The 17,078-nt window shown below is 39.1% G+C and overlaps 1 protein-coding gene across 1 annotated transcript in view; it reads left to right on the top strand.

Annotated features, from left to right (window-relative positions):
* Nucleotides 1–4,096: 4,096 nt before the first annotated feature.
* The window catches only part of LOC126996371 (hemicentin-1-like), a gene marked incomplete at its 5' end in the record, with an annotated part of 130,842 nt that continues 117,860 nt past the window's right edge, over nucleotides 4,097–17,078 (top strand). Inside the window, 1 exon segment of the mRNA XM_050856741.1 lies at nucleotides 4,097–4,183. Within this exon segment, the coding sequence (XP_050712698.1) occupies nucleotides 4,097–4,183 (87 nt within the window).

The following is a 17,078-nucleotide window of genomic DNA, read 5'->3' as shown; positions in this document are numbered from 1 at the left end:
CGCCCTATAGCTTTACTTTCCTGTCTATCTTAAGCTTTTGAATCAATCCTTAACCGGAAGATTCAAAAACACCTTTCCACTTCTGACCTTCTATCTGATCGCCAGTATGGGTTCCGCAAGTGGCATTCTACTGGTGATCTCCTTGCCTTCCTGACTGACTCTTGGTCATCCTCTAATAGCCGTTTCGGTGAAACTTTTGCTATTGCGCTGGACATATCAAAAGCTTTTGATAGGGTCTGGCACAAATCTTTGCTTTCCAAACTACCCTCCTACTGTTTCTATCCTTCTCTCTGTACCTTTATCTCCAGTTTTCTTTCTGACCGTTCTATTTCTGCTTTGGTGGACGGTCATTGCTCTTCCCCTAAACCTATTAACAGTGGTGTCCCACAGGGTTCTGTCCTATCTCCCACTCTCTTTCTGTTGTTCATTGATGATGTTCTTTTCAAAACGAACTGTCCTATCCATTCTTACGCCGATGACTCTACTCTGCATTACTCAACTTCTTTTAATAGAAGACCCACTCCACAGGAACTTAACGATTCAAGGCTGGAGGCAACAGAACGCTTAGCCTCAGACCTTACTATTATTTCCGATTGGGGCAAGAGGAACCTGGTGTCCTTCAACGCTTCAAAAACACAGTTTATCCACCTATCCACTCGACACAATCTTCCAAACAACTATCCCCTATTCTTCGACAACACCCAGCTATCACCTTCAACACTAAACATTCTCGGTCTATCCTTAACTCAAAATCTCAACGGGAAACTTCATATTTCATCTCTTACTAAATCAGCTTCCTCTAGGCTGGGCGTTCTGTACCGTCTCGCCAGTTCTTCTCCCCCGCACAGTTGCTATCCATTTACAGGAGCCTTGTCCGCCCTCGTATGGAGTATGCATCTCATGTGTGGGGGGGGGGGTTCCACTCACACAGCTCTCCTTGACAGAGTGAAGTCAAAGGCTCTTCGTCTCATCAGCTCTCCTCCTCATACTGATAGTCTTCTACCTCTCAAATTCCGCCGCCATGTTGCCTCTCTTTCTATCTTCTTTTGATATTTTCATGCTGACTGCTCTTCTGAGCTTGCTAACTGCATGCCTCCTCCCCTCCCGCGGCCCCGCTTTCTACTCATGCTCATCCCTATACTGTCCAAACCCCTTATGCAAAAGTCAACCAGCATCTTCACTCTTTCATCCCTCACGCTGGTAAACTCTGGAACAATTTTCCTTCATCTGTATTTCCTCCTGCCTACAACTTGAACTCTTTCAGGAGGAGGGTATCAGGACACCTCTCCTCCCGAAATTGATATCTCTTTTTGGACACCCCTTTGATCTCTATTCAGGAGCAGTGAGTAGCGGGCTTTTTTTTAATATTTTTCTTTACGCCCTTGAACTGTCTCCTTAGCTGTAAAAAAAAATGTGGGTCAACCTGTACTCACTTACCGTGACAGAGATCAATGCCCCCCTTCCCTCTACTGTGTAGCGTTAGCGCTTGATTTAGTGTAGGGATTATCAACCTTTCCTCCATGATTTTCCCTCCCGGCGTGATCCATTTTGCCATTTACCTCCTTAATTCCATACAGAAAATGCATAGCCATCATAAAGGCACTGATGAACACGATGATAAAAAAATCTCATTAATTATTTAAGTTTTGCAAAAAATATAGAAAATACTTTGATAGAGAAAGAAATTATGCAGTTCATTGAAAAAAAAAGACATATCTATGTGTTTATGTTATAAGCATTCGTACTCACTTATTGCAATCATTTACCCCATGCCCTGTCATTTTTACCCCCAAGGGGGTAACGGCCGTACCATAAGGCAGCCTCCTCGACTATAGAAGCTCATTGCCCAATTTCTCATACCATAATCTTCTAGGGGCCCTCTCCGTAAGCGAAGGAAAGGTGTTGACGGGCGAAATTGTTGGAATCTGGCAAGGGGTCGAGATAGGCACATCTTCGTGAGCCCCTTCTCATATTTTATGCGTCAATTCTGCATTTCTCTCATTAATATAGTAATAAATGATCCAGGAATTATAATGAAACGTATTTGACCTAATATGAATCTGCAAAAGTTTTTAATTAAATTATTTAAAATTTTGTTTAAGACTTTAGGGTTGTATCATGATTTTTAACCCTTGCCGAGTTGCCGTGTCAACACGCCTCCTTGGTCAACTCAAGAAGCTTGGTAGTTTTTTCCTATAGCTCCGATGGGGCTCGAGCACTTTTATAACGGCTCCTTGCTTGACGGGATGGTAGCGAGGGGCAGAGAAGTGATAACGCCGGGCACATGTGGACTCCCTGGCTGTGTGCGTGGAGAGAGTTGGAAACCAAGGGGTGCTGACGTCACTCCCCATCCCCAAGGCCTCCCGTCTCATAGGCCTCGTGGAAACACGGGCCGCGTAGGGATGTCAACCCTATCACTCACGCTATGTTCCCAATTATACCTATATTTGCCTTTCAATCAACCATTTTCTTCGTGATTATACATTGAAAAATATGTATGATTACACTAATATATGTAAAATGCTTCAGTTATCAATATTTCCGTGTAGAGATATTTACAGAGGCTACCAACCCAACTCGGAAGAAGCTCTAGCGGAGGAAGGGACCGAGATCACCTTATAGCATCCGGCAGAAAGGGGACACCGTTTAAGGGAAGAGGAAGAGGAAGGCTTAGAGGCTGCCTAATGGTACGGCCGTAAATATACCCATGGTTGAAAATCAGTGGTCTAATGCGAGTAACTGGGGATTTTATCACAAGTGGTGGCGCAAGTGTCATCCAGATATGTCTTCACTGTCAAAACTATTTCTAACCAATTACGGGGAGCATAAGCCAAGAAGAGCATCGCTTCACTCACTCATCGACCACAGTCACTAGAGTGGCCAACCTCGAAGCCAATAGGGCCTTTCCATGTCTCCAGGTTTCCATGTTATCATGTTCCCTCCCCCTCATTCTCCTCCCCCCCCCTCCTCCTCCTCCTACTCCTCTACCTTCCGATTGCGTTATTTTTCCTTATTCATATTTTGCTCCTTTCCTCGTCCTGCTTCTCCAACTTTCTTTTTTTTGTCTCCTTTTTATTGGTTCATTTTTTCTTCCTTATCACCAAACCAATCCATCACCCTTTCTTCCTATTTTATTATTTTCGTCCTCCTCCTCTTCCTTATTTTATTTCCCCCTACTACTCTTCCTCCTGTGTCGAATCTTTCGGCACAACAAGAAATACAACGAGATTGACGATGAAGAAAGGAAGGGAAGATGGAAAAATATAATAAACACAATGGCCCAAGCGCAAAATGCTTCTCCTCTTTCCTCCTCATCCTCTTTCTTCCCACCTTCACATTCTTCCCATCCTTTACCCTTATGGCATCGGACACGCACACGCACCTCCACCACGACAACCTCCATGTCCACCAACACAATCTTCACAACCTCCACCACCCACACTACCTTCACCACCCACACTACCTCCACCACCACCACCACCACTACATCCACCATTCACTTACCTTATATCTCACCTCATCAACTCTATCACCCTGTTTTCCTTACCTTGACAACCCTCTTTCCCTTCTTCCCTCCTAACCTTCCTCTTTTTCTATTTTCTCCCACCACTCTTTTTTTTCTTTCCCAGGTTTTCTCCATTTTCGCTGTTCCCCCTTCCATTTCCACCCCTCCGCTCTCTCTCTCTCTCTCTCTCTCTCTCTCTCTCTCTCTCTCTCTCTCTCTCTCTCTCTCTCTCTCTCTCTCTCTCTCTCTCTCTCTCTCTCTCTCTCTCCCCTTTTCCTTTTTACTCTCGAGTTTTTTTCTTTGCGTCTTTGTTTCACACTCCTACATTATATAAATGCTACAGTTGATATTAAAAAACTTAATGAAACGCTGTCTTTGTATAACATTTGTAAAGCGTGATCTAATGTCCTTGCAACAATGATCACTGTCGCCAGCACCACCTCCATGAACTCCACTTTCACTACCCTTACCCCTCACCACCAACCTCACCACTATTACGGTCACCACCACCACCACCACACACAGTGCTAAAACAACATTACAGTGTTTGCGATCTCTCCTTATTGTTCTCCTCATCTTCTCTTCCCACAGTTCCGCCGACCAAGATAGAAATCATAACCAGAATATCACCCGTGGAGCTGGGCGAGAAGAACGACGTGGGGTGCAGAGTAAGTGGAGGTAAGTAGTATAAATAATTGAATCAGGGATTCAGGCAAGAGGAAACTAGTAAAGATGGGACGAAATCATTAAAGATGAAAGGGTTAAGAGAAATTTATGTGTGGAGAATGGGGAAGAGGAGGATAAGGGGAAGAAGTAGAAGGTAAAAAGACGATAACAACTACGACGATGACGATGACGACGACGTTGATGATGATGATGATGATAATAATAATAATGATACGAAATAAGAAAAGAGGAGAGGAATATACGGTTAAAAAGGGAGGTAGCTATGTTGAGAAGGACATTACTATTACTATTACAAATAATAATAATAGTAGTAATAATAATAATAATTATTATTATAATAATAATCTTGATAATAATAATAGTAATAATAAAAAATAATAATAGTAATAATGATAAGCATAGCAATAATAATAGTAATAATAATAATAATAATAATAATAATAATAATAATAATAATAATAATAATAATAATAATAATAATGATAATAATAAAACAATAATGAAAATAATAATAATAATAATTACCATACTACTACGACTAATAATTATAATAATGATGATAATGATAATGATAATAATAATAATAATAACAATAAATCAATAGCGACATACGCCTGGGGGTGCGTCGCTTCGCCCACCTTACGACACCAAGTCCGGGGGTCCCTCCGGGCGAGTCTCCACGCAGGCCCCCTTAACATCCTGATTACCTCCTGGCAGGATCTATCAACTTGCTCAAGCCACGAACTCCGTGGCCGGCCTCTTGGCTTCCTCCACTCGGAATTGTCTCTTACAGAGACATCCCGATGAGTAGGGTCGCCTTTTGGATAACGTGCCACGTGCCCGTATACCCGGAGCTGGGGAGACTTACTGTGCAGGTAATATATGTCGATTCAGTCTCTCGGATTAGTCGCCGGTTTGACAAAGTCATTCCAGCGATATCCCACGACTCTGTATAGACAATTATTACCAAAGGCATCAATCAGCCTCTCCAAGTCCACATTTAGTGTCCATGTCTCACATAATAATAATAATAATAATAATAATAATATTATTATTATTATTATTATTATTATTATTATTATTATTATTATTATTATTATTATTATTATTATTATTATTATTATTATTATTATTATTATTATTATTATTATTATTATTATTATTATTATTATTATTATTATTATTATTATTATTATTATTATTATTATTGAAGTAGTAGAGGAATAAAGAAGGGTGCACTAAGAGAGATTACAAATTAATGATAAACAAGGAATTAATAAGTACGGTGGAAGAAAAAATGTTAAAGAAGAAGCACTAAGCTGTGCATGATATACGATTCAGGGGAAACACTAAAGGCAAAAAATGATGTAATAAGAAGAGAGAAAGTAAAATAATGCATAACGGGCTAGGAGAGAGAACGTTAAAGGTGTAATGGAAGATGAGAGAGAGAGGATGTTAGAGGTAAAATTTTTTTATAAAACTGATGGAAGTGGGAAGAAGAGTAGGAATATAGAGAAAGAGAAAAGGATATAGACCACACACGGTGTGTACATCCCCCTCCACTCCCCCCCCCCCCTCACCCCCACCCTCGACATACACACTCGCGCGTGGGAGCGCATACACCCAAAGTCACACACTCCGTTGCTGAGATAGAGTAAAAGGCAGAAAATACAGGGAACAAAGAAACTTCACCAGTAGAAACACGATTACTAAAACAAGCATACCGGTAACACTAAAAGAAAGTCGATAAAAAATAAGAATCGTACGACGATGAGTAAAATGGAGTAGAAAATAAGAGATAAAAAATAACGAAGGGAGGAAAAGAGAATATAATTGAAAGGCGAGGGGAGAGTGAGGAAGTAGGAGAGACTGATGCAATATGGAACTCTGGCGTGGGAAAGCTTGCTTGACACGTTAAGAGGTATTTAATGATCATTGCGTGCGACGTAAGATCACCGGCTAACAAGAGAAGGAAGAGGAGTAAGTGAACGGCAACAACTACGACGCCAACGAATAACAGGGGAACGGGGAAAAGCAGAACACGAATAGGAAAGAGGAACACACTGATGAGGATGATAAAGAAGAGGAAGAGGCGAACTAAATGGATGAGTAGGGAGATGAGGAGGAGGAGTGGAAGAAGAAGGAAAAGAAGAAGAAGAAGACGAAGAAGAAGAAAGACAGGATGAAGAAGAACAATAAGAAGAACAAAAACAAGAAGAACAAGAAGAAGAAAAAGAGGACATGGAATAGGAGAAGGCGAAGCAATGCAAAGATTAAAATGACAAAGATGATTAGAGGAGGTAAATTGGAAAGAGGAGGTAAATATAGATTGAATATAGTAGGGTGAGTGAGTGAGTGAGTGAGTGCGTGCGTGCGTGCGTGCGTGAGAGGGAGAGCAGGGAAAAAGGGCATGAAAAGAGAGACGGGTGAGCAAGAAGGAGTGTTGGAGAAAAGAGATAAAAAAATTATAAAAGGAATAAGACGAAGTGATAAAGGAATGAAGGAAGGTTTTATGTTCGAAGCTGTGATTGAGTCCTTAAATAGTGGTTTCTCCAGTTTTTACTCCCTTGTGGTGACCTATTGTGTGGATGGAAATCGTGTAGGTATCGTAGGGAGGCTAACAATAGATAGAAAATTGGGAAGTTGGTTGCAAAATGGAAGTATGGAAATGACAAACGAAAAGATTGGTATAACAGCGTAATTTGGCATAAGAAAAAAAATCAATATACTTTTTGAGTTATATTCGTGAAACAGTTGCTCTCCCATTCCATTTTCAAATGTGTATGAGTGGTTATATCAGTCCCAACTGCGAATCCAGCAGCACATGATAGTGGGAAAGGAGGAATATAGAAAATGTTATGTAACAAAATGAAATATAGTAAAAAAATCATAGGCAGTGATATAGATATAGAACACTAAAGAAAATATAAAGGACAACTGACAGACGGCTAGAATATACAAAAATATCATACACGAGAGGAATGAAATATATACTAACTTAAAATACAAGAATTGTGGTACAAAAGAACTGCTGTATTTATGAAAAAAGTGTATAGATATGAAAAATAATTATCTACAATAATTAGCTTCGATTATAAAGGTGTAATCAAACAATAATTAACAAACGTAACATTCCAAAAGGGATTAAGTCACGAACCTCTTCTTAAGACATAAGGATCTCGGATTCTTTAGGCGCATTTTCAAACGCTTTTCGGTTTGGTCGAGGGTATAGGATGAGTAGGAAGGAGAGGTTGGAGAATGGAGGTTAAAAGCATAAATATGAGGAGTATAGGAAAAACGGAAGCAAGATGAAGGGTGGTGTCAGAAAAGGAAGATGGGAAACGTGCTCAGGACGATAGGAAGATGGAAAGATGCGTGGAAAGGGGAAATGGAAAATAGGAAACAGGAAAAGTAGAAGGGTTAGGAGAAGATGAATTGAAATAAGAGGAAAAACCGGAAGCTGAGTGTCGAAAGAGGAGCGGGGAAATGAATCGTAGTTTGGAGAAAGGATAATTGGCTGAGAAGAGAAGCGAGGAACATAGTAAGGAAGGATTTGCTAAGGTTTGAGGGAAGAGTACGGGGAATGGGAATCAGTGCAAGAAAATATAGTTAAGAATGGAAGAGAGAAGAGGAAGAGAGGACGCTGGGAATTGAAAACTGAATTGATGTAAAGTAAGAGTGTAAAATGAGGGAAGAGGGAAAGGGAAAAAGGGACGACAAAGGAAATGAAGCTAGAGAAGCTGAATTGAAAATGAGAATAGTGAAGCAGACAGTAGCAAAAAAAGGAGAGTGGGAAAAAATAAGGAAAATGGTTGAGAAAGAGGAACAGAAAAAGAGATAGGAAGGAAGAAGGAGACCCGCAGGGCACAGTCAAAAGGAGGAAGAAATAATACAGGAAACTGGGATAGGAAAGGAGGAAAGGAAAGATGAGAGAGATACAAAAATGGGGACGAAAGGTGAGGAGGAGGGTGAAAGGAATAGGAGGAAGAGGAAAGAAGAAAACGCACAAGTCAAACTCTGCAGGAAACCTTGAATAAGTAAATCTTCGTCAGTTTGTGAAACACTCATGCTTCAGCCTTAAATCTCTACCACTCTGCCTTGGCCCCACATCACGAATGAGGAGGACGAGAAAGAAAAAGAAGAAGAAAAAGAAGACGAAGGAAAAGAAGAAGAAGAAGAAGAAGAAATAAAGGAAGAAAAAAAACATGATAAAGAAAAAGCGAGAGAAAAAAAAAAAGAGGAGGAGCAGCAGGAGGAGGAGTGGGAGAAGGAAAAGAAGTAAGTGGAGAAGATAGTGGAAACAAAGACGAAAATATAGAAATAAAAAGAAGTAAAGAGAAAACGAAGATAAAGAAATCAAGAAAAGAGAGGAAAGGGGAGAAAATTTTAAATGGTAGTGAATAAGAAAGTAATACAAAAAGACCACAGGACAAAACAGCGAATGAACAAAAAAATTGAAGTTATGGAAAAGTAAAAAAACAAAGAACATAAGTTGAATGCAAAACATATGAGCAGGAAGAAGAGACGGAGATGCTTGCAAGAAAAATGATTTAAGAGAAATGAATATAAAAAGGAAACGATAAAGAATTGGGAAAATAATGAGGTAAGGGAAAGAAAGGAAGAAGAGGCGGAAAGAAATGGAAACATGGAAAATCATGAACAGGAATAGGAGAAAGAGGAGGAGACCGTGGGTGAAGAGGAGGAGGAGGAGGAGGAAGAGGAAGAGAAAGAGGAGGAGGAGGAGGAGGAGGAGGAGGAGGAGGAGGAGGAGAGGGCGGAGAAAAAAATGGAAAGGAGGAGGAGGAAGGAGGAGCAGGAGGAGGAGGAGGAGGAGGAGGAGGAGGACGAGGACGAGGACTAGGAGGAGGAGGAAGAGGAGGAGATGGAAGACGCAGAAGAGACAAAAAAAGAGGGGAAGGAGAAAAGGAAGAATAAAGATGATATATTGCTGTACACCATGAGATGCATGGAAAGTAAGCAAAGAAGAGGAGGAGAAAACGGTGATATAATAAAAGAGAAATAAGATTGGTTGGTAACAAAAAGTATCGTAGAAGGGAGTCATTTTTTAGGGAGAAGAAAAAAGACTAACTACTGGAGGAAAGTTGAGATCATTTAAAAAAAGGTAAAAAGAATCGAAGTAAAGTTTGAAGAAAAAGAGAGCAGGAGGACAGTATGAAAAATATTACAAAGAACAGGAAGGGAAATTGATATATTAGATTCTTGGAAATAAAGATTCTCTCTCTCTCTCTCTCTCTCTCTCTCTCTCTGTATATATTTGTAAATAAGGTTTCGGTTGTAAAACAGCCAGGTAGAATACGTACCACCGGTTTTAAGTTAGATAAATTGAGATTCAGCAAGGGCATAGGCGATGTTTTGGACCCTTCTTTTCTTGTATTTAATCTTTATATTTTATTTCATTTGCATTAACTTGTATCAAAACAATTCTTTTATCACTCATTAATTACTCAATAAATGATCTCAATGTCTCGCATCCCTGGTAGCGTGATCCGGTTTAAGTTGTTACTGGGGACTGGTGTTCGGGGATAAATAAACAAGGGAAAAAGAAAATATACACTAATTTAAAATTAAATTAAAGTAATTGCCTTACGCAACATTCTATGCTCAGACGATCATAACACTGGCATATTCAGCAATGGATGCAACATATGACAAACGACATGTCCTAAACATAATACTACAATATGTGCTCAATTGTTGCCAATAATAATAACACTCGTCGTTCCACAAGCAGTGGTTTGTATCTCTATGCTTACATCACAATCATTATGTACTATCCTCCCAAATCCTAATACCACATTCCTATAGTATAATCTACTACAAGTCTCTACCTTTGCTTTACATCGCAATAAAATAATCACAATCCTGTCCCACTCACAATCCTACTACACATCTCTTACATTATAATCTCCAGGACAATACAGTCGGTTTCCCTTAGATTCTCGAATTTCTACTCATGCTTAAGATCACAATAGCCATTCTCAGCTGAGTGAGTAGCAGGTCTGCTTGAGGCGAGAACCAAGCTCGGTCTGCTCATACCACTGAATTCTAGGTCACATTTTTCTTTGCTTGAGGCGGACTTACATCCTTGACACGCCTTAATTTTCTACATAACCAGTGGCCAATACTTCCTGTCACACCCATTGGCTCGCTCATTATGTTGTATTGTTTTACTTCTCCTGCTATTCGTGATTCACTCTTAAGAGACTCCCACAGACTTTTCTGTTAAATTATTGGCTTATAACATGTCGCCACGACTGACGTCACAGGTTCAGAGTCTTTTTGAATGGTTGTCCCCAATTCTGACCACGCCTACTGGGTATCTGTTTTCTGTTTCTGAGTCTGGGTATCTGTTTTCCTTTACCCTCGTTGTTTCCCCTTTTTGTTATCGTTTGTCCTATGAGATGTTTACACTGTTGTATATGTCACCCTTCTTGTTAGTGTTTGTCCTGTCAGGTGTTTACACAATTGTATATCTGTCATTCCTCTCTGGGTATGTTTTCCTTTACTCTCGTTGTTTCCCCTCTTTTGTTATCGTTTGTCCTATGAGATGTTTACACTGTTGTATATCTGTCATTTCTCTGTTTCCTCGTCTTCTGGGTTCCGACAGATGTATTGGTATAGCAATATAGTAGTGGATGAGTGGAAAAGGCTTCACAGTTACGTTGTGTGTGCCAATACCACATATATACATTCAAAGAGGTTGGAAAAATTCATGGATAGTGAGGTTAGGTGGAGTTAGGCTTACAGGAGCTGCCTTGTATAGGCCAACGGGCCTCTTGCAGACTCCTTACGTTTTTCTTGTTCTTATATATATATATATATATATATATATATATATATATATATATATATATATATATATATATATATATATATATATATATATATATATATATATACACACACACACACACAGAAAGAGACAGACAGAAAGGTTATCTCTCTCTATATATATATGTGTGTGTGTGTGTGTGTGTGTGTGTGTGTGTGTGTATATATATATATATATATATATATATATATATATATATATATATATATATATATATATATATATATATATACTGATGGTAGGCCCCAGCCCGTTATTGCACAGGCATGTGTTTGAAGTGGCGCCATATTGTTTTACACATGCTGGCCCCTGGAGCTCACTTTCGAGCCTCTCTTTAGAGAAAGAATCTAGAGTCCGGGCTGATAGGTGGTCTTCAGGGCAGCATGTGGGTAGTCTTAGACAAATCGACGGTGACTGAAAAAAAACAGCTGTGGCAGCGGGCAGGAATCGACCCCGTTTCATCCTGGACGCAGCTAACCATTCAGCCACCGCCTCCCACATCCTTTCTGTCTCTGTCTGTCCCTTTACATGTATATTTTTTTTTTCAGTATAATTCACCATCCCTCTCGTAACCTCCACGTGCATGCCGCTTTACCTCCTTACCTCTCCACCTATATATTAATGTTTCTATATGACTGTCTATCTTTCGGCCCTTTTTTCTTGAGATCAAAATATTTGTCAAAAAGGAATGTGCATAAATCAAGAAACGTCACCTTCTTATGCAAATCGTTGTCTCTTTCAACACCTTCCTTCTTTCAACTCTGTTTCTGCTTTCCTCGCTGGCTGATTCAGCTGATTGATATGACCGAGAAGACGAAGATGAGAAGAAGAAGAAGAAGAAGAAGAAGAAGAAGAAGAAGAAGAAGAAGAAGAAGAAGAAGAAGAAGACGAAGAAGAAGAAGAAGAAGACGAAGAAGAAGAAGAAGAAGTAGAAGAAGAAGAAGAAGAAGAAGAAGAAGAAGAAGAAGAAGAAAGAGAAGAAAATGAAGGAGAATAAGAAGAAGAAGAAAAAGAAGAAGAAGAAGAAGAAGAAGATGATGATCAAGAAGAAGAAGAAGAAGAAGAAGCAGAAGAAGAAGAAGAAGAAGAAGCAGAAGAAGAAGAAGAAGAAGAAGAAGGAGTAAAGTACAGAGAAGAAGAAAAAGAGGAAGAAGAAAAAGAAGATGAAGAAGAAGAAGGAGAAGAAGAAGAAGAAGAAGAAAATAAAAGAGTAAAGTATAGAAAAGAAGAAGAAATAGAAGAAGTAGAAAAACAAAAAATAGAGGAAGACAAGAGAGAGAGAGAGAGAGAGAGAGAGAGAGAGAGAGAGAGAGAGAGAGAGAGAGAGAGAGAGAGAGAGAGAGAGAGAGAGAGAGAGAGAGAGAGAGAGAGAGAGAGAGAGAGAGAGAGAGAGAGAGATTTACATAGGTTTACATATATATTCAGACTACACAGACCCTCTGGACCAGCAAGGTGGCCTGTCCTTAAATATAAATTGAATTATATTAGAAGGAGAGAGAGAGAGAGAGAGAGAGAGAGAGAGAGAGAGAGAGAGAGAGAGAGAGAGAGAGAGAGAGAGAGAGAGATGGGAAAATAAAAGGGAAGGACGACAGAGGGAAATTTTATGAAAGTAATATTAAGTGTAAAGAGGAGCAGGATGATGAGGATAATTAGATGGGGGTGTAAGGCTAACATTAGATAAAGACATCGGGGATAGGGAGATAATGATAGGAATACAATAATGTGAGAATCATGAAGAAACGTATAAGTAGAACAAAAAAAATATATGATGAACAAAATAAGAAGAAAAGGCTGAAAGCATACCGAAAAAAAATAAAAAAGGACAAAAAATTATGTGAAAAGATATGAAAATGGGAAAAAAGAGATGTATCGAGAGAAAGAAAAGTAATTAATGATTGATGAGCACTAAGGCTATATGAAATAAAAGGAAAAAAAGAACATGCAACGGTCGGACATAGGTATAAATGCTAAAGAAGAGCTGAATATAACAATATCAGAGCAAGAGGAAAGGATATTGACATTGAAAGATGGATCAGTGAGAAATGCAAAGATGAATGAAGGAGAGAGAAGCACATACAAATAAAAAAGACTAGAGACAAATAATTAATATTCGGAAGGAAGAAATGCAGAAAGTATAGGAAATTTAGCAGGAGAGGATGTTTTTTTTTCTTTTTTTCTAAGAACCATGAAGCATGCAACGGATGGGTAGAAAATGAAACAATACTGAAAACGAATACAAGGAGAGAAGAAGGGTTGTTAAGAAGAGAAAATAGCTGAAAAAAGATAAGTAATAAAAGAATAATAAGCTCTTCAGAGAGGCATAGGGAAACGAAAGTATAAAATGTTGAAAAGGTAACAGTAGCGACAGACGGAGAAACAGAGAGAAAAGGATAAAGGAAAGCTATGAAAGATAAAAGAAAGCAACCAAAAATCGGAGAGAAATGAAAAAATGGGAGAAAAGAAAGAAAGAAGGAAAGAAAGCGACGGAAAGAAAATGATAAAAAGAAAGACAGAAGGAAAGAAAATATCCAGAGGACGGAAGGGACGAAGAGAGAAGGGAGGATCTTTACACATCAGAATATATTACCCACAAGGGACACAGTGACGCCCTACGAGGAAGAGGAGACGGGCTGCTCAGATTTCGTCGGGGTGAAGCTTCGCCTTGTTTTTCGGGGAGTTGTTTACCTCCCACCCGTGCCGTCTCCTGCAGATGTTTTTTGGAGTAGAAGGAGGAGAAAGAAGAGGAGGGAGTGGTGGTGGTTTATCATAAGGAGGATGGGGAAGAAAAGGAGGAGGAGGAGGAAACATGGAAACATGGAAACATGGACTAGCAAGTGGCAGAAAGCCTGTTGGCTCTTTACTAGGCTTCCTGCGTTCAGTGATTTAATCAATCCGTTTGCCATAGGAGTGGCTTGCAGGGAAGGATTAAAGCACTTGTGTACTTACTCTTGGATACGTTCAGTTCACTCCCGTTGCAGCAAAGTGGCGATCAATGCGTTTCTTGAATGAGTTGATGCTCTCTGCGCTAACCACTTCTGCGGGGAGGCTGTTCCAGTGGCGAGCAACCCTATTCGAGAAATAACTCCTGCCAATGTCGGTATGGCATCGCTTTGCTTGAATTGTTTCTCCGTTGTTTCTTGTTCTCAGGTTAGTTTGTAGCGTGAAGAGTTTGGAGTGATCAACGTTGCTGAGCTTGTTCTGGTACTTAAAGACTTGTATCATGTCTCCCCGCAGTCGTCTATTTTCCAACGTGAAGAGGTTGAGTCGCTCGAGTCGTTCTTCATAGGCCTTCGTCCTCAGTGATGGTTTCATCTTCGTGGCGCGGCGCTGTACTCTCTCAAGTAATTCAATGTCTTTCCTGTAATTTGGAGACCACAATTGCACGGCGTATTCCAGGTGTGGCCTCACCAGCGAATTATGCAAGGATAACATAACTCCCGGCGTCTTGTATTCGAAGTTCCTCGATATGAACCCAAGCATTGTATTGGCTTTCTTGTTTGTTTCAAGTCACTGCTGATGGTGACCCCGAGGTCTCTTTCCTCTTGCACTACATGCAAAATACTTGTCTAATATATTCTTGAAGGACGTAACTGTTGTACTATCAACGACATCACAGGGTATAAAATTCCAAACATTAACGACTCGATTGAAGAAGGTTTGGCTTCGTGCGATAAGAATCTTTTACAACTTATCTTGAAATTGTTAGTTCTTCTTGTTCTATTTAATCTATCAATTGTAAAGTAATCTTCCGCATTAATATCACTTAATCCTTTAAACATTTTAATCACTTCTATCTTCGTTTTGATAGGCTGAATAAATTTACTTCCTTAAGCCTTTGTTCATAAGATAAATGTATCAATCTAAGAATATTTTTTGTTCTTCGTTGAACCCGTTCTTACTTTTCTACGTCTTTTCTGTAATAGGGAGACCAAAAATATACACAGCACTCTAGATCGGGCCAAACCAGCGAATTATACAGTTTTAATATTACCTTTTCCGATTTATTATTAAAAACTCGTCCGATGAAGCCAACCAAATTGTTTGCGGTTTTAACTACCTCTGAACAATGTTGACTGGGCTTTAAATCGCTTGATATAGTGATTCCAAGATCCTTTTCTTTAATTACTGCAGAAAGTTGTTGGCCATTCATTACGTACTGAACGCGATTGTTATTGTTTCCGATGTGTAACACTTTACGCTTGTCAACGTCAAATTTAATTTGCCATTGACTGACCCAACGTGTAAGTCGATCTAGATCTGATTGTAATGCTTCGTCGTCGAGTGTCGTAGTACCTTACTAGCGAGTTTTGTGTCATCAGCAAATGTTGATATTTTACAAGCGAGCACACTTGCCTGCGCCATGACGGGCTGGGGCCGAATACCATCCAAGCCCCTCAAGCAAGCCTACCGGCGCAATAGGCGGAGACGTAAAATAAAAAATAAATCGATATCATTTACATAATTAAGAAAAGCATGGGACCAAGCACTGACCCTTGAGGTACCCCGCTTCTGACATCGAGTCAGTTAGATGAAGGATGGCGTCTCCCAAACTTTAAAAAAAATCAAATATTGAGGTGATATTTTTTATATGTTATACCTGATCAAAAGAGACATTAGCAAACAAAAGTTGAAGGTGATTGATAAAGAACTTTCTTTGTTTATAATATATATGTTACTTTTCGGTATATTTTCATGACATTTAACTTGCAACATATTTCTTTCATACATGTGTATATAGCAATTATTGTTGTTGCAATTTAAAGTTTTATTGCTAGACTATATTTGGTAGTTAGTATGTAAAAAATCTGCAATTGGATTCATATATATATATATATATATATATATATATATATATATATATATATATATATATATATATATATATATATATATATATATATATATATATATATATATATATATATATATATATATATATATATATATATATATATATATATATATATATTTTTTTTTTTTTTTTTTTTGAGGTGATGACGAGAAGTCAAATTTTCTTTAATAAAAATACATAAAAAAATAGCATGTCACTTACAGAGCTGTTGCAACTTCCGAATATTCTACTAGCATTACTCTACAAAATGCAGCAACATATATGAACATCCATTCATAGGTTTTAAAATAATTTCGCATTGTCTCCTAATAACTCACATTTTGAGAAAACACACTTTTGTATTTAAATTCACAATGAGTAATACAAACAACTCTATTTTCTTTTAATTTCGGTATTACACCATTTGGGTTTCTTCTTAATAATTGAAAGTCTGTTACGATAGGGTACGCATATCTTGTGGCATTGTTAAATAGGGAGGTGAAGGCCTTCCACGATTCATCAATATCTGTTTCTGTCGAAATTACAGTCCAGTCAGAATTATTTAAAATTGATTGGAGTCTTACGAAACTCGCTCTCTGATAATATGGCACCTTTTCTTTTCTTTTCTTTTTTTTTTACAACAAAGGAGACAGCTCAAGGGCACAAAAAAAGGAAACAATAATAAAAAAGCCCGCTGCTCGCTGCTCCTAAAAAAGAATCAAAAGAGGTGGCCGAAAGAGAGGTCAATTTCGGGAGGAGAGGTGTCCTGATACCCTCCTCTTGAAAGAGTTCAAGTCGTAGGCAGGAGGAAATACAGATGAAGGAAGATTGTTCCAGAGTTTACCAGCGTAAGGGATGAAGGATTGAATATGCTGGTTAACTCTTGCATAAGGGGTTTGGACAGTATAGGGATGAGCATGAGTAGAAAGTCGTGTGCAGCGGAGCCGCGGGAGGGGGAAGGCATAAAGTTAGCAAGTTCAGAGGAGCAGTCAGCGTGGAAATATCGATAGAAGATAGAAAGAGAGGCAACATCGCGACGGAATTTAAGAGGTAGAAGACTATCAGTAGCAGGAGGAGAGCTGATGAGACGAAGAGCCTTAGACTCCACTTTGTCCAGAAGAGCTGTGTGAGTGGAGCCCCCCCACACGTGAGGTGCATACTCTATACAAGGGCGGACAAGGCCCCTGCATTTTTTTTTTTTT

The sequence above is a fragment of the Eriocheir sinensis genome, chromosome 10, assembly GCF_024679095.1.
Source record: "Eriocheir sinensis breed Jianghai 21 chromosome 10, ASM2467909v1, whole genome shotgun sequence".
Lineage (NCBI taxonomy): Eukaryota > Metazoa > Arthropoda > Malacostraca > Decapoda > Varunidae > Eriocheir > Eriocheir sinensis.
This window is presented reverse-complemented; position numbering and strand designations above follow the sequence as displayed.